The sequence below is a fragment of the Augochlora pura genome, chromosome 7 (genome assembly GCF_028453695.1).
Source record: "Augochlora pura isolate Apur16 chromosome 7, APUR_v2.2.1, whole genome shotgun sequence".
Taxonomy (NCBI): Eukaryota; Metazoa; Arthropoda; class Insecta; order Hymenoptera; family Halictidae; genus Augochlora; species Augochlora pura.
In genome coordinates, this window is record NC_135778.1 from 658483 (window position 1) to 676798 (window position 18316).

The 18316-nt window shown below is 39.6% G+C and overlaps 2 protein-coding genes across 2 annotated transcripts; one reads left to right on the forward strand and one right to left on the reverse strand.

The window, feature by feature from the left end:
• The first annotated feature begins 490 nt into the window (after window positions 1-490).
• On the forward strand, window positions 491-18294 carry Accoas (acetyl coenzyme A synthase). The gene is made up of 11 exons (XM_078186747.1): window positions 491-963; window positions 3940-4155; window positions 7652-7847; window positions 8228-8459; window positions 9289-9460; window positions 9621-9813; window positions 10536-10691; window positions 10840-11007; window positions 11210-11399; window positions 14008-14253; window positions 14883-18294. The coding sequence occupies exons 1-11, from the start codon at window positions 875-877 to the stop codon at window positions 15077-15079; spliced, it is 2055 nt and encodes a 684-aa protein (XP_078042873.1). The 5' UTR covers window positions 491-874; the 3' UTR covers window positions 15080-18294.
• Window positions 11460-14013, reverse strand: LOC144473135 (enolase). Its single transcript, XM_078186749.1, has 4 exons — window positions 13064-14013; window positions 12817-12937; window positions 12447-12692; window positions 11460-12270 (listed from the first exon to the last, which is right to left on the reverse strand). The coding sequence occupies exons 1-4, from the start codon at window positions 13460-13462 to the stop codon at window positions 11726-11728; spliced, it is 1311 nt and encodes a 436-aa protein (XP_078042875.1). The 5' UTR covers window positions 13463-14013; the 3' UTR covers window positions 11460-11725.
• Window positions 18295-18316: the final 22 nt, after the last annotated feature.

Sequence of the window (18316 nt, forward strand, 5' to 3'; positions counted from 1 at the left end):
GAGGCTTGATAAAACGTGTCGCAAGCAAGCAAGCGCGGCGTCGCACGGGGTTCAAAGTTAACACATTTTGCGCGATCACAAATCGAGCTTCACTTACACGCCTAAAGGAGGGAGAACCCTCAAGATAAGTTTTAATAAGAATAACGAGGATTTTTAGGACTTCGAATGGGGTATCTCCCAAATATCTAATAAAATTTATAAACATAAATTTTTAGAAAAGTATCAACCCTGGAACGGCGGACCATTTTCTCGACAGTACTATCGACGATGTTTAATTGTCGAAAATTGAGTAATTCAGTGAACGATTTAAATATTTTGGGTTAATAGTAACCCAGTTATCGCCTCGCCAGGGTTAATACCTGTATCGGATACAATTGCGTTAACGGTATCATGGTCGGAAGTGATCGCGCGAGGCCGTGGGCCGGTCACGAAGACATTGCGCCCCTGACGGCGCGCGGCGTCTTCTCCCCCAACGCCGAGGCCGACGTCGTCGCGTTCTCCGACGACGGCGACGAACGACGCCAACGACGCCACGCCGTTCGCCGTCTCCGCTTCAGTCACGCTTTATCAGCCGAGCCGTAACGCGGAAAAGAGCGGAGGCGCGCGGCTTTGAAGATCGAATTGGTGGCTCCACCGTGCAACCTAGATCTCGTCGTGTTCCATCCTCGTCCTCGCTAGTTCGCATCTGTTCGCCTAAAAGAGGCGAAACCCAGCCAGAACAGAACGACCCGCAGAGTAGAGCAAACGCGTTCCTGGCTCCGACGTTCGAACGCGTCCGACTTTGCTCGTTTTATTGATCGTCTCCGCTCGAGCCTCCGCCGAAAACGCCACGGCTACGTTCAAGGGTCGTCCCGGTTACGAGAAATCCGCGAAGATGGTGAACGACATCTACTACCCCAATTCCGAGCTCTCGAAGAACTCCTACTGTGACAGCTTCAATCTCTACAAGAAGATGCACGAGGAGTGAGTGTCACACAATCATTCCTAAACTACGGACTATATGAATTCATGACAGAATTCAGTAAACGAAACGACGACACTGTTATACAAATTTCATAATTTCATCGTGTCATTTATAACTCGAAAATTATTAGTGACTTTTGCATAAAAGATTCGCAGTCCGATTGTCACAGTTCCATCATCGGGATTTGCTTGTTTCGACTTTTCATGTACGGATTTCCTCGCGCAGGCTCTTCCTGTTTCCTCGGCCTGTCCTGTAGTGTCCGCCGATCGGCTGTTTCGCGTCAGCAATCGCTACCCCCGATGCTGCGGAAACTGTGGCTCCGCGCTCGAAGCTCGCCAATCAATAATTTTCGCAAAGAACCGACCCACGGCTACCCACGTACACTCGCATTCAATTGTTGCTCAACTTCCTGTTCCTGAAATTCAAAGCTAGTTTACGTAAACTAAATTATACTAAAATTAAACTAAACTATATCACCGCCGTGATATAGTTTATTTGTATGATATCACATTGCACAGTTTCGGGGGCACGATCTTTCTTACGTTTCACGGAATAGCAGTCCGGCGAACGAGCTGGTCGACGGAGAGTAGTTATCTTCACAGTTCTGTCGTTTCTCAGGTTCACGGTATCTCACATGTTTGGCCATTCGAGACAGAACTTGTACCTTGCGGAAAAATAAAATAAAATCCTTCGTATTTAGCAAAGGGTTTATCTCGTTGATAAATAAAGTTATTATCTTTAACTTCTGAATTAATTCATCTTCGATCCAAGCACCTACCCTAATACGATTCCTAAAGAGAACACAAAGATACATCGATTGGCATATAAGTACTATACAGGGTGTCTAGAAAAAATTGGGACTTAACTGATACTTATTATATCACTGATTGTGAGATCAAATGAATGAAAAATGTTTAAATTTTGTGTAAAATGTAACGAATCGAAAGCTTTAGATGTATTCGAGTTTCATACAACCCGCGAAGCGCCGTTATCATGATCACGTAGCATGTTGTTTCGTAGAACCGACTACATACACCGCAACCTCGCTGTGCCACTGAAACACTTCCGCGAGCGACTGTACGTCGCAAACGGAATTATTGAATAAAATTTACATTGCAAGCACTTGGGAGTCGATATATTTTTCCGAACACCTCCGTGCGGAGATTACAGTCCGGGTCGTATGAAAGGCAACCTTGAACACAATGTACCAAACGATGTAAACAACAGGTTTTTCGGTTCTCCTCGGTCAGATCAGGATAACTTCGGGACCGCGGAAGCTGTCGCGGAGCTTGGAAAGTGCAAAATCGAAGGTGATGTTACCGGGGAAATTTTCGAAAGAGACTGTGGGAGAGGGCGAACGCTGACGAATGGAAGCTTCACAATTATCACGGGCAAAATGTTCGGCGTGTTTATTAACATGTTCGCGGACAAAAAAGATTTTAATCGGCTGCAAAATAGACCAATGATTTATTTAGAAACTAAATGCAATGTCCGCATTTTTTATCCCGTTTGATCACATTTTCACCAAGTGATCAGAATATCACATTTTTATAGTTATTTTGTGTATTACATTAAATATCGAAAAGCTATTAACGCTAGAGCTCTCGAGCCTCAAGAACGTATTTTCGAATGATATCACTGTACATTTTATTATATAATTAATAATTAATACAAATAATAATAATAACGCATATTATTTTATAATAACGACAAGATTGGTCTCATTTAAACCTCGTACAATTTCTAGTATAACATTATTACGATATTCGTTTGAATGAAGAAAATAATATGGCTTATAAATTCGAATGCTATGGCATTCACGTACGCGAACGTGTTAAGCGCATTCCCTCGTTGCTCGTTAATGATTTCATAAGGGAGAATCGTTAGGTGGGTGGCAGAGGGGCATCGGTCAGGGTATTATATTAATTCTGGGGCGCATCTCGTGCTTGGTCAGCTTTCGAAAACGAAGCTTCGTTTCTAGGCCACCAAAAATTCATACTGTTCGTGGAAACTTATTTTTGTTTCTTACAGAATTGCTTCTTCATTTTAGCGGGTCGTTAACCATAAAACATGTACATTTTTATACTATATTTTTTTTGTAGTAATATTATATATATTTTATACATATAATTATTATATTATATATTTTAATAATTATATAATATTATATAGTGACTTTTATAATAATATTGCAAATGAAACCGATAAGTTCTAAGTGGAATTTTTAATACTTTGGTTATTTATCTAGAGTCGATTGCAAGACATCTTTTTTTTAGACGAACGATTTTACTATGTAGTTTAGTGTACAAGATACAAATGATGGTTCTTAGCATATTCCTTTAGAACACGATCTGTAAATGTCTCTTCGAGTGCGGTATTCATTATCGTGGCATTTCAAGAAGCAATCTTTATTTACTATTTTCTATAGCACGAAGGTAAAAAGTTGCGGTCTAGTTATTTTGAGAAACTGTAATACCATACGTATGTAACATGGAAATAGAACAATGTTATCGATCTACCAACCCGGTTGCGACAAGATACACTCTCTGCCTATCTCGTACACCTAAACTTCGTATGTATGTACGTACACTGCCGCACAAAAGTATGTGGTCATCTTCTCAACTCCTACTATCTGAAAAAAAATTATGAAATCTTTAATAAGCTTAATTAAATTTCGTCTATGTTAGTTTGTACAATATTAGGAATCGCATTTAACCAATATTCAATGAAGCAACTCACCAATAGTAATAAGAAACAATTATATCTTCTCCTCGTCGATCAATTCTCCCGTAGCTTGAAACGAAAGTGGACAATTCGGGAGGAGAAGATACGATTATTCAAGACTTGCGACCTCTTCTCAAATTACCTATTTTTGCTTAATATATATATGTATATACATCATTCGTCATACTTATTATATATTATATATAAAGATGTAACGATGTGTTGGTAACTAGTATTCGTATTCTTTTCAGGTCTATAAAGAACCCGGAGCAGTTCTGGGGCGAAATAGCGAAGCAGTTTTATTGGGAGACGCCGGCGATCGACGGGAAGTTTTTCTCGTACAACTTCAACCTGAACAAGGGCGAGATCTTCGTTAAATGGATGGAGGGCGCCTCGACGAACATCAGTTTCAATCTGCTCGACAAAAACGTGAAGACCGGGAACGGCGACAAGATCGCGTTCTATTGGTGAGAACAATTTACAAGCCAAACATGCGCCGCGATCGCGGAAGTTTCGATCGTTACGAAACCGAGCGAAGGAAACGCTAACGCGACGGAAAATAGATCGAATCAATGTGTCGAATTTACAGACAATATTGTTGCAACGCTTCCTCCGGAACGAACGCTACGCGATCAATGAAAAGAAAAATTGTTCGCATAAAAATCAGTAGCCAAAATGATTCATAATTCGTATTTCCTTAAAGTCCAAATAAAATAATAAATAATATAAAAAATAATAAATAACATTTCACTTGCAATAAAAAATATGTTATCTGTGGAATTATTCGTACAATTTTTCGATTAAATAAAATATTTAATTGTCGTTGGCGAATGAAATATTAATTTAATTTACACGTTGTTGTTTATTGTTTCGAATGAGATTTACCGAATTCGGTCGTGTGTTGCTCTTTAGTTTAGTGCAGTGGCATCGTTTCCGTGTAACGGAACAACGCGAAAACTTTAAGTTTTTAGCGGAATTCCGTTCTGTTCGCTGGACGTTAAAGCGGGAGACGCTCGCGCGTCTACGTCTACATCGTACGATCGTTCGATGATTCGTCGAAAATTTGGCACATTGTCGCCGTGGATACTCTGATTGGTCGGGTCCACGTGGTCCGATCGTCGCGTCACGTCATGTGGCGGCCGGTCTACTAGGTTTCTAGAAATGCGATCGCCGCGTGGAAATTAAATACATTCAACGCGCGTTCCGTCTGTTTATATTATTACATCGGTTTGACGTAATGGAAAAATATCTTCGATTGCTACACGTACCCAGCGAATAAAGTTCAATGTTTTTTCGATCAGTTCCGCTCGAAAACAAATTGCTAGAATCACGATAAAGTAGACCGCGTAGACTTTCTGCATTTCCGTAAAGAAAAAGCGGGCGATTGAAATTCAACACGACGGAAACATTGAAAGAACTGAACGACGTCTACGCGTTGTTTAAAAAAAAATTAAAAAAAAAAGGAGAGAGAAAGGTTTTAGCTTGTTTCCTTTTTTTTGTCCTCGCCGACGGAAATATTTATTTAGCATAACGAAACACGGCCTAGCGATAAATCGATCGAGAAACTCGAAACGTTAACATTTGCCTCGCGACTTCTTTTTCGGGCAGATAATGTAAAGACCCGTTACATAAAATCGAACTTTACACGTTGTGTCACCTTTTTTGTCGCGCACAGTCAAAGTCTAGTTGTCGCGGTCGTCGAATTTTTCGTTCCGCATCGCGTCGAAACGTGTCACGTTCCAGAGCCTTTTCAACTATCTGTTGAACTTGCATAATGTATATTATAATAATTGCTGTTCGTTAATGTTATTATAATCGGTATAACACATTTCGTTGTACTCGATTACATACTCTCGAAAGGATTATCGAGACGGTGGTTAGCGATACGATAACCGAGTAACTGTTATTAATTATCCTTATCTTTCGTTCCTTGTAATAAAATGGCTGAAATCGTTTGGTCGCGTTTAAGTGCTGTAATCAAGAAGCATTGCGCTTCATCAAAGTGTAACTCAGACATTCTCTCATCGATTGCGAATACCTGTTTGCATTAATTTCCATTGCACCTGCATCGCGACAATGTTTGACGTTTCAATCCAAATCATCGATCTGATATCAACTTACGTTTACTGTTTACGTAAACGTAATTTATAAAATATCCTGACACCAACTTGTATCGGACAAATAAAAATAGAAAAGCGTAGGGCAATCGATGGAAAAATGAGGTATTGTAAAAAACACAAGTAAAAATCGACGAAATGTACATAAAAGTAGACAACTGCGCATACATAAGTAAAAATGCATCAATGCACAATCATAAGTAAAAATAAACACATGCATAAAAAGATAAACAAATATGCATTAGACGTGAATACAGATAAACAATGTACACGAATAGTTCTATGTCAATGCTATCTCGTTAGAAAATAATTTCTTTTCCATACATGTACCAAACTACTCAAAAAGTTTTCATTTTGGAATAATTTAATGGGTAACTATAACTATTGTGTTTCGCACAATCTCTCGTATTAATTAGTAAAAACGTTTGCACATTGCTTCGGTGTATCGTCGGCAATAAATATCCGTTCACTTCGACGGTGTGTTTGTTTGCGTGCGGCATCGTTCCATTTTGTAAGCGTTGTACTATCGTTATCTTTATATAACATAACGTCTCGCCATTACAATCTTTCTTTCACTGTACGATCGCGCGATTGAAATAACGCGACTCACGGCTGCGTCTGATACATCCTGACGAATTACGGAGACAACCACAACAACGTCTGCTGTTGATATTTCGAACTTGACCTTGCGAACCGCGCGAGATTGCTAATTCTTTAAAGGAAAAAGAATGTATGGCACACTCGCGTACAAGTACACGCACCGCGACGCGTGTTTCCGTTTTCGATAACCGACGTTCCCTTACCCGAGGATTATTAACGATGACAATCTATTTTGGGGGGCATGATCTCGTCAATGTGGAAATTCGAATGTCCTACGTTCGAATCTATTGTCTACGGTTGTTCATGCAAAAATATACTAAAACATACATCGCCGCAATTCATTATCTGCAAAATACACATTGTAAGTCTTCAAAACGCATTCGTTCCATTTTTTTACATATAATTTTTCATTTTTTTGCACAAAAATAATTATTGACCTCCGACAGTTATGATAAAATAGGGGCACAATTCAATTCGTCGTCGTCCGAAAAATAAAATGTATTATTCATTTTTATTTATAGGGCCAAAGAATCGGGAGTCAGCAGTTAGGTAAACGGTTCATGTAAATTCGTTTTGTTTCCTGTACGATCATTGAATATAATAATTATTAAGATTTTCTGTAAAATCAATTATAAAATAATATTTTTGTCATTACAGTCTTGAAAGATTTCATTCAAAATTTATAATTTTAATGTAAACATTTCCAAGCGACACGCTGTTGTTATTTGCAAATTAATTTAAAAACCAAGAATTAATATCGTCCAGGACTATGAATTTAAAGAATAAATAGTTTATCAAAGACGTTGTAAGAAAGTGTTTCCTCGTATCGATTATATGCAACAGAGTAGAAAATGACGATTATAAAAATATTTTTCAATATATAAATTGTTTACACTGCACAACCTTGTAAAAGGTTACTAGATAATCGATAGTAACTAGTATAAGGGCGATTTAAAACGAAACGGCACGATTAGCATTCAAGCGAACCGCTGACGCATGTGTATAACAAAAATTCGGAAATGAACGACAATGAATTTTAATTCTCGTCCACGCAATCGAAACGGGTTCCGTCATTGTTACGCAAATCGATTGTTTTGCGTGTCGACGGGTCGCACGGATCCAGATTGTACGTGCACGAGTGTTTTTGTTGCTGTCGAATGTTTGACCGATAGTAAATACGTTTCGTAATAGTGATTCATAAACAGTCGGCGAAAGATTACCTCGAATTATGTAACCGCTGTTCCAGGGAGGGCAACGATCCCGACGATTATTCGCGGTTGACATACAAGAAATTGCTGGAAGAGGTATGCAGATTCGCGAACGTACTGAAACGGTGGGGTGTGACGAAGGGAGACCGCGTCGCCATCTACATGCCGATGATTTTGGAACTGCCGATTGCCATGTTGGCTTGTACCAGGATCGGCGCTGTCCACAGCGTAGTGGTAAACATTGTTTTGTACTATCCCGATAGTCGCATTTTGTTTTTTCGAACGATATCGATGAGTATGTTTAACGTTCATTAAGCGTAAAGTGGCGCGATTAGTAGTAATGACCCTCCACATTTTTACTGATATTTAAACAACGAATTTAACGAAACATCGTATCACCTTATTTCTATGCTAGAAGAAATATATTTTCTTTGATGTTCGTTTAAACACCAGTTTCACTTACTTTAATGTTTAATCTTTAAGATACTGCTATCGTCGTCTTCTTGTTGTCTTATTCGCAACTTGAGATAGTTTATTTTGCATAAAAATTCTTGATGCGATCCACAAATAAACGATGAATTCATGGAATGATTAATGTAATATTGGACGACCAGTTTGCAGGCTATTCGTCGGATTCTCTAGCAGAACGTATTTTGGACTCAAAGGCAAAAGTTCTAGTGACGGCCGACGGCGTGTGGAGGGGCGAGAAACTCCTCCTGTTGAAGGCCATCTGCGACGACGCTATAAACAAGGTCGCTCTTCACGACCACGTGGTCGAGTGTTGTGTCGTGGTATCTCACCTGGCGAGGGTCAGTAGTCCGCAGGGGAGCAAAACTGACACTGCAGGTGTGTGAAATATAGAACTAGTATTCATATTACGTCGTGACGTTTAATTATATCGACTCTACCAGTTAGTAGCCGATCTGAAAGTTTCCATAAAATAAAAATGTCATCGATTCAGAAAACAACACGACTAACACGGAAGTTCATACTCAAATCTGAACAAACAAGTTCTGATAAGAACAAGCACGTGGAATATATCTAAAGAATTCGGAAATACCGTTTTCGTGATATTGTAAATATTGAAAGAGGCAACGAAGATTTTTATTTCTGTATAAAAATCGACCAGATTGTTCTTCTGGTATTGTTGACAAATTTTCAGAATCTACAAATACGTGATGATCTGCAGAATTACCGAAGTGTTGAACATGGTTTTCAATAAGAGTCATTTATCAATCAGCTCTTTAAATGAAGTAACTTCTGTCTGAATTAGAGCTTACAATTCATTGTTATCGGAACGATCTTGATGTATCGGAAAGATAACACCTTCGTTTCGGAATTCGAAAACCATCTTTCTGAACGCAGGATACATTCTCCATTTACATAAAAAAATATGTGTAATTCGAACGGTAGATCTAACTGTATTGCTGTTTTGAAAGTCACATAGCACACCATAACGAAAGAGAGTTCCGTTGACACTTATTTTTAGACATTCATAAATATCGCGTAAAACGCTTCGAATTGTAAAAAATACATTCAGGTTTCTGTGAACTGCCGTGTAATCAAAATACGGACATTTGAAAAATAATATGTACAGAAGATTATACAAGACCGAAGACTGTAACGATTTTTTTTATAATGATTTTTAAACAAAATTTTCTGTAATTGTACAAAGGAAAGACAAACGGCGTGAATGGTACAAACGATGGAAACGGCGAGGCGATTCCTGAGATTCCATGGACCGACAATCGAGATGTCTGGTGGCACGAAGAAACGGCAGAAGCGGACGATAAATGTTATCCTGTATGGATGGCCGCGGAGGATCCACTTTTTATCTTGTACACAAGGTAAGTAATTATCCAAAATTGTAAAAGTGGCCCTTTTCTCGCTGGTGAAACGATCTAGAATCTAGAGAATTATTGTAACGTTTACGATCATTTTATCCATGTTTGCATTGGATTTTATAATGGTTTTTTTGTTGATTGCGTTATCTTCCTTCGCAAACAGTGGTTCTACGGGAAAACCGAAAGGTGTGCTTCACACCACGGCTGGTTACTTAATTTATGCTGCGACTACATTCAAATACGTCTTCGATTATCATCCCTCCGACGTTTACTGGTGCACTGCCGACGTTGGTTGGATCACCGGCCACACTTACGTCGTTTACGGTCCTCTGGCAAACATGGCCACTTCCGTTATCGTAAGTCAATTTCCCTTTCTTCGCCAGGTTATCTTTCTTTGGACGATTGAATCGATTAGAGTTGACATCCTATTAATTTCGATGAAAAGCATAATACGAATGACGTATTACGGGATGCGAAACGCGATTACTTTTACCGACAAGCCTTACACAACGAAGTAGCGTTTTATTTCATTATTTTTCTCGTTCGTTTTTATGGATCATTCCTTTAACTTGTTTACCGATATATTTCGACGAGTCAGGAATTAGTATTCAGTTTATCTTTAATATTTATTTATGTTTATAATATTAATACAATTATTACTTGATACAATTAACGCCTAGGGCAATTATAATGAATTCAATTAATACTGAATAATTAATAGGAAAGTTCTAGTGTCCTTTACAGGATCGCATTGACCTGAGCACAGCACGAGGGTTAAATAACGATGTGCCATGCAATTAAATTGACCTTCGTTACGTGAAATACGAGATCCTGCGTGTGTGCAAAGTAGCGAACATTCTACCAAGTTTCTGCATAGAAGAATGTTCATTTTTCAACAAAGGGTTTATTCCATTGATAAATAAAATTTATTATTATTATTATTATTATTAATATTTTATTTTTTTATTCTTTTTTCGTCGGTAAAAGTACGGATCCGCCCCCGTATCGTTAAAAAACACTTGCAGTTTCATTTAACTGACAAAATATGATTGATTGTTTTTTAAATCGTTATGCGTAGTTCGAAGGAACACCGTTTTATCCGGACAACGATCGGTATTGGTCAGTAATCGACAAATACAAGGTCACGCAATTCTACACAGCACCGACTGCTATCAGATCGCTAATGAAATTCGGGGACGAGTTGGTGAAGAAGCATAATTTATCCTCTTTGAAGGTATGTCAGTATAATAAATCTGAATATGTACATATATTTATGCATTTGTGACGCAAATAAGTACAGAAGAGTTCGCAGTCATTGTATAAGTGCAATAAATGGCTTTCCTTTTTTTGCGATAATGATGTAAGGAATGTTTTGTTTGCAGGTGCTGGGCTCTGTTGGAGAGCCAATTAACCCCGAAGCTTGGCTCTGGTTCTACAATCTCGTTGGTCATGGAAAATGTAGTATAATGGACACGTTCTGGCAAACAGAAACCGGAGGTCACGTGATCACTCCTTTACCCGGCGCTACGCCCATGAAGCCAGGATCTGCAGTGAGTTAAAGTTTCGGGAAATAGCTTTTTCTGATAATATATTATAATATGTATGTATTATTATATATTCTGATAATATATAGTAATACATAATAAAATGATTTTCCAAATATGATTGTTTGGAAACTTGATACTCCATAAGAGTCTAGTAAGGTGGATCGTCGAATAATTGGTGACACGTGTTTGCACATGTTCCGAACAGACGTTCCCCTTCTTCGGAGTCTTACCGGAGCTTTTGGACGAGGATGGTCGATTAATCGAAGGTGAAGGAGAAGGGTACCTCGTCTTCCGTCAACCATGGCCGGGAATGATGAGGACGCTTTACGGAAATCACCAACGCTTCCAGAACACGTACTTCGACCGATTCCACGGCTATTACTGCACCGGCGACGGTAAGTGAAACAACGAATTAAATATACAGTAAATCAGCTCGCCAACTATCAGCTGATCTTAATTATGAGATCAGATAATATTTGAAATAATATTATAAAATAAAATAATGTATTACCGTTAATAATATTTCAAGCAATCCAATTTCCGAAATAATCACAGACATGAAAATAATTATGAAATAAAGCGACATGTTATTTTAAATAACATTCCAAATAATGTGACTTCAAATGTGCCTAGTCTGACTGGTAGACAATGTGTCGAGCAATAATATCTTGAAAGTGAAAGCGCGCAACGCGCAGCTTATAATTGCAGAACTAACCGAGAACTATTTAGCCAAAGGATTTCTATAATTTCGTCCGGCGAACTTCGCGTCCTTTCCAAGTTCCTCCTCGATTCTCAACAGCTGATTATACTTGGCGGTTCTCTCGGACCTGCAAGGTGCCCCGGCTTTAAATTGGCCGGCGGATAATCCAACCGCCAGATCCGAGACGAAATTGTCCTCCGTCTCCGCCTGGCATGCCGTCACAATGTAACCCCAATTGCTGATCTTCGCTATCTTCGCGCAATTGATCGCTTCTGTCACCGTTCCGGCCTGTGACATACGCAGTATAATAGCGTTCGCCATTTGTCTTTCAATCGCTTCCTCTATCCGTTCGATGTTCATCGCCGTCAGATCGTCGGCTACGATCTGGATGTCCTGATCGGCTATCGTCAGCCAGCCTTCCCAGTCCTCCTGGTCGAATGGGTCCTCGATAGACACTATAGACGGGAATTCCGTCAGGTACTCCAAATACTGGTCCTTCAGAGTTTCCGCTTCCATGTAGTCGTCGGGATCGGAGTCCTCCGTTTTGAAGCCCAAATCGTATCCACCTGTTGCGAGAAGATCATCATGATTATTGCTTTTCTAATTACTAAAATTATTCGATTCGAGCATTGTACCATAGATCTGCTGGAAAATTCTAAGTGATAAGTCTTCGTGACCTTCCTAACAGATTGATTATGGGATGAGGACAAGCGTAGAAAAAGAATATGATAACTATGTTCACCTTCTTTATAAAAAGCACTGGCCGCCATATCTATCGCTATCATGATTCTCCCATCGTAGCCGGCGTCCTTGATGGACTCGTCTAGAAGTAGGAGCGCCTCTCGATCCTCCTCGAACTCCGGCGCGAAAGCGCCTTCGTCGCTGACCGGAAGCGGTAGATTTATTTCCTGCGCCGCAGCGATTTTCTTTTCCAGCACTTTGTACACTTCCGTTCCCATTTTCATCGCGTCGGCGAAACTTTCGGCTCCTGATAAATTCATAGAACGATGATACACGTACGATAAGAGACTAAATGGATGTTCCATAGTTTTCCGAATCGAAGCATCTATCAAATTCACCGTTCCGATATGAGAAAAATCAATTGCTGGTACCTATAGGCAAAATCATAAATTCTTGACAGGGTATCGTGTTGCCAGCGTGCCTTCCTCCACTGATCATGTTGAAACAGGGAACCGGAATATAAAGTTCTGCATTCTCAGCTAACTCTGCGATGTACCTAAAAAAGAACGAGTAGTTGCTGAAGCAGTTTTCAAATCGTAATTCGATTACGGTACAGTGTATATCGAACCGGTAAAATATTGGGGAGCATAAAATCGTAATATACAACGCGCAGACGAGGTACCTGTAAACCGGAAGTCCCTTCTTCGCGGCACCGGCTTTGCAACAGGCAATGGATACGCCGAGTATAGCGTTAGCTCCGAGCTTCGATTTGTTCTCGGTACCGTCCAATCTGTTCAATAAGCTGTCTATCTCCATTTGTTGACAAGCTTCCAGCCTCGATTTCAATAACTGCGGCGCGATTATGTTGTTGATCACGTCGACAGCGCGGAAGACGGAACGTCCGTGGTACATAGCTTCGTTCCCATCCCTTATCTCCTGAGCCTGGTTAGGGCTCGGCACTAGAACAGACGGCACCGACGACCTCAGCAGCCCGACGTCCGTGATTATGTCAATCTCCAACGTTGGCTCCCCTCTCGAGTCGAATATCTGTCGAGCTTTAACCTTTTGGATCGGCATCGTCGCGTCGAATTTTGATCTGCTGTAGAACCGAGGATCTGCCGATAGCTGTTACAAACACATGTGTTCTTTGTGGACGGAACGATTATGCGAAATTCAACGATGCGGGATTTAGAAGCAGAGCTATCGAAAGTTTTATGTAATTTTCTGTTCGTGGTCAGGGCATGTTTGCGATGATTTTCTGTACGAAAATAATTGAAGCTCGGCCTTCGCGCGCATTCTTTTCATCAATTCTCAGACGTTCTTTATTCGTTCGTGGGTTTCTGAATAAATTTATACGGCTTAAAGCGGAGTTGCTTAATGCATATTGTTCGATGACAATGGCAAGATTGAATTTATTTAAATTTCCTACGATTTTTATTATAACATATGCTCGATTAAAGAAGTTCGTACAAAAATTTCTGGCAGCCAGATTTTCATAATATCGCGAGTAAGGTACAAAAATTCATAAAACTTTCTGACTTCTATAGATCGATGTCACGATAACGATCGATTCTAAACTTGTTTATTCGATAAAATAAACATTTAAATATGTTTGATCGCAGGCGCTAGACGAGATGCGGATGGTTATCTGTGGATAACCGGCCGTATCGACGACATGCTGAATGTTTCCGGTCATCTGATGTCCACTGCGGAAGTCGAAAGTGTGTTAACCGAACACGCTGCGGTAGCTGAAGCAGCAGTGGTTAGTAAACCTCACCCCGTGAAAGGACAATGCCTCTATTGTTTCATAACACCGAACAAGGGCGACTCGTTCGACAAGAAGCTTCAGGACGAACTCAAGAAAAAAGGTAACAGATTGCATTTCGAGTTGCACAAGCAATTAAGCATTCACTAACTTTTCAGTTGATTACTTATAATAAATTCACAGAATAGATTAGCAGTCATTTTAACGCAAATTTAACGTTAACTACAGATAAATTACAAAAAGTAGAATTTATGTTCCTCGTTATCATTGACTTCGATAAAGTCATCTTATCGCACTTCGCGTACACGTATACAAAAATCATTCATTTACATCGTGAAATGTTGCACACTTGTGAGAACATTTTCGTAAAAAAAAAAGTCGACTACAAAAGTCTAAAGTTCTGTTCCAGAAAATAAAAAGCACAACGCGTTTAAGAAAGCTGTTTAGAATTCGCTACAAATTATTTTGTCTCTACATATGTGAAAATTCTAACTAGAATTAGAGTCTTCCTATACCGTGTGCCAAAACCACAATTTATTTCTGTACACCGTCGTGTTTCCACGATTCGTGCAAGCTACGCCATTAAACTATCGGTCTCTATTGTTTCTTTGGGAACATCGATCTCGTCCGATGGTTTTCTAGACCTATTTATCTATTTATTCATTAGTTATAAAACCACAAGAAGAAAAAAATGGTACAACGGATCTACTAAACGACAAATTTCTGTGACAGTGCGAGAAAAGATAGGTCCGTTCGCCCAACCAGACATCATTCAACACGCGCCAGGATTACCCAAGACCCGATCCGGCAAGATCATGAGACGAGTCCTGAGGAAGATCGCCGCGGGAGATAGAAACGTCGGCGACATCTCGACGTTGAGCGACGAGAGCATCGTCGATCTCCTTTTCCAATTGAGGCCGTCGGTGTAAAGGCTGTTTCGTCGATGTAGCCGTAGTCGAAGGAAACTTCGCGAAACGTAGTAATTTAGTCTAAAACAAACAAATAAGGACAGAAACAAAAGAAAGAAAGAAAGAAAGCCGACACGCTTCCGGCGAGGTTCTGCTTCGAGTCGCGAATCGACGACGAGCGACTTGCCGAAACTGTGAGCAGCTTGACGAGATTGCGATTCGGTTGCGAAGAAGCTGCGTCACAAAAACGGAATTCCTTTCCGCGTTAGCATCGTTTCTTCTCTGTTGAGTAGTCTATAGTACTTACGGTACTATTTATCGATTAATTTGTAAGCTAGTATTCCGTGATAATAGTCTCGCCGTTCGTTCGACAGTTTTTGCGACAAGACTCGATAGACGACAGCTTCGACAGACCGTCCCTATCGGAGGATTAGCGCGACGCTGCAAACCAGATAATCATTCTGAATGTAACCACGGGAAAATTCGTTCGGAAAATCGCGGCCGCACGCGTTAACGCCGCGCGTGTTTACACGTGGCTCGGGAAGATAAAGCCCTGCTGACATAATCGAACAACTCTCCGGACGGAATATCTCCAAGCGGCTATCAAACTCGACCAAATGGCTCGAAGCTTTCGGAGACGTTAGCCGGACTAGTTCGAACAATTTTATAAATAACGCACTCCTGACGCATGCGTCGAGAACGATTCCATCGATAACAATATGAAAGTATCTACGAAACTTTTGAAACAGTTTACAATGTCGTTTGAATGAATTACACGTTCGGCGTTCCAAGCACGCGGGACGGAAAGCAATTGGTCTCCGTTTCGTCACGTAAGTTGAACGAGTCATCGAACGTTTTCTGATCCCGCGATACCGTTTCCGTCGTCCTACGTTCGGCTTGTTCGCTACCTCGTTAAGTTTTCAACGATTTCCGATAATCGATAGCGTTTTGTACCGGTCGTGGCTAGGGCTCGACTTGAAACGCCCCTGACATTAATGTTACAGTGATTCATCGACCATTCCTCTGCGAGAATCTTGTTTGCGGAAGTACTATAGTTGATGGCCGAGGCAGGGCGAAACTTGACGTCACCCTTTCGACTATTTAATAAGGGGAAATAGTTCAAGATGAGAGTGTCGGTTCGCCAAAGTTTGCCTGCTCGTGTAATTCCAACGCGTGTTCGATAAATAGACCGCAGATTTTATGCATTTTATATTGAAACGAGAAGATGGAATAGTAAACAAGAAAACTATTCATTGTTATAATCTTTCTGAAATTATAGAAACAAAGAGAAACTTTCTACTTGCTATATACTTTTCGCAATTAACGCGAAAACATTTTTATTTTGCACGAAGATTCGCAGTCTATTAATAAATACGTCGGTGTAAAAATCATTACTAAATACAGTCAGTCCTCCCTAATTGTACTTCGGCTTGTTAACAAAAATGGATAATTTCCATCCTCGTGGCTCCTTTGGCCGCTTGTGAACAACTATAGAAACGAAGTTCAAGGCTCGAATAAACGTATCTCCTCTTTCGAAATTGTCCATTCTCGTTAACAAACTGAGGGATAATTCGAGAGAATTCACTGTACGATGACGTGATCGGCCAATAAGAAAGCATCTTTTTGACTTAATTTTGTAATTCGTTCGATTGACATTGAAAATCGCGAAATTCAAGTTTCTTATGTCTGATCCGTCGTCTAGAATGCCTACATAGAACGAAAAGACACCGTAGGAGAACTTGTAACAGTCGAGCCACGGTGAAAATCGTTTTGTAACCTCCGCCGTTAAGTTATGGTTAAGCGATGACTGTTAGTGACGATAAAGAGCGTGTCACGAGTGCGCCGAGAGCCAGCCATCTAAACTTATTCGTTACCGAAACAATTTAAATTTGGCGCGATAACGATACATTTGGAAATTATTCGACTAATTGAACGGTACGAGATTTTTCTAAGCGTTCAACGGCACGCACTCGATATCCCACGCGATATTTTCGTATGACCCGATTCTAATTAGACGAGGATCAGCGACAATTAGCGAAATCCTCCGTTAATTAACCGCGGAGTTCGTCCGCGTCCTAGAGGAGCCATTAAGAGTAAGTTTTGCGAAACATACCGAAAGGTGTCTAGCAGCGAGTTATTTAATTTTTAGCAAATTATATTTTTTAAAGCGACCGCCTCCGCGCCTAAACGCGCAAGAGACCTAAGTATACGCACGATTACTAACGCACTTTATATGAAAAGTCCGCGTATTCTGTAAATTTTTAGAGTGCTCTATTTAAACGAATTACGCTGCGTCTAGCAGCGTCACATACATATCATTTCTCGCGGAACAAATCAACTATAGGTGTGATAATAAAATATATATATATATAAAATATATATTGAAGAAAGTATATGTATATTATATGGCAAATGCTGGAGCATACATATATATGTAAATATATCTACGTTAAAGAACATAATTGTCACTGGCCTGTTATATGAAAAACGTGGTATTCATTTATTCGTTCATCCCTGTTTCGAAGTCTTTATACTTCTTCATAGTTCTCACCCGAAATTTTTGAAACTCATCTATCGGTCCAGTCGGTTTCGTCTATTCTATCGATCGGTAAAAATGTTAAGAGAATTTACAATAAATGATGTCCGATTCCATCTATTATGAATTTGCCAGTTATTGGCACAATTTACATATCTTCTCTCTTCCATCCATTTTATATAAGGAAACTTTGGACCGGGTCCATCATAAAAATGAAAATGTATCTTGGATCTGTGGATCGTTATGCGAGATAAAAATGTTTCGACTGGACTCGAAATCAAATTTCCCATGTTCCTCAATAATTTTAACGATCCTAACATAATATACCTTTAAGTCTTTTCAGTCCTTCCACCGTTTTAGATATTTATTTAAAAGTTCGATTTATTTCGCTCTAACACAAAATAATCTTTTGTCGAGTATGAAATTGTTACAAACAAATTATTTCACACGTTGATAATGTATGTACCTGGCCATAAGAGACACAATGAAACAAGAAACTTACGTATACTGGAAAATGTTTTTTAATTTATTCTTAACATAGGATAGTTCTTAATAAGCTGAATTTAAGAGAAGAACAATTTCGAAGTAGTTTCTACCCTTACTAGGTTCCATTTTATTGAAAGTAAGTTAAATATTTAATTGAATATCAACGATGACTATTTTATTGAAATCTACTAATAAAACATACTTACGCAACGTACATTTTCGAAAGTAGTTATTTG

Coding starts and splice junctions, on each gene's coding strand:
- Accoas (XM_078186747.1), top strand. CDS start 875: ATGGTGAACGACATCTACTACCCCAATTCCGAGCTCTCGAAGAACTCC. Junction 964..3,939: donor TACAAGAAGATGCACGAGGA/GTGAGTGTCACA, acceptor TATTCTTTTCAG/GTCTATAAAGAACCCGGAGC. Junction 8,460..9,288: donor GAGCAAAACTGACACTGCAG/GTGTGTGAAATA, acceptor AATTGTACAAAG/GAAAGACAAACGGCGTGAAT.
- LOC144473135 (XM_078186749.1), bottom strand. CDS start 13,462: ATGCCGATCCAAAAGGTTAAAGCTCGACAGATATTCGACTCGAGAGGG. Junction 12,938..13,063: donor GACTTCCGGTTTACAGGTAC/CTCGTCTGCGCG, acceptor TTTTTTAGGTAC/ATCGCAGAGTTAGCTGAGAA. Junction 12,693..12,816: donor ATTTATGATTTTGCCTATAG/GTACCAGCAATT, acceptor TGAATTTATCAG/GAGCCGAAAGTTTCGCCGAC.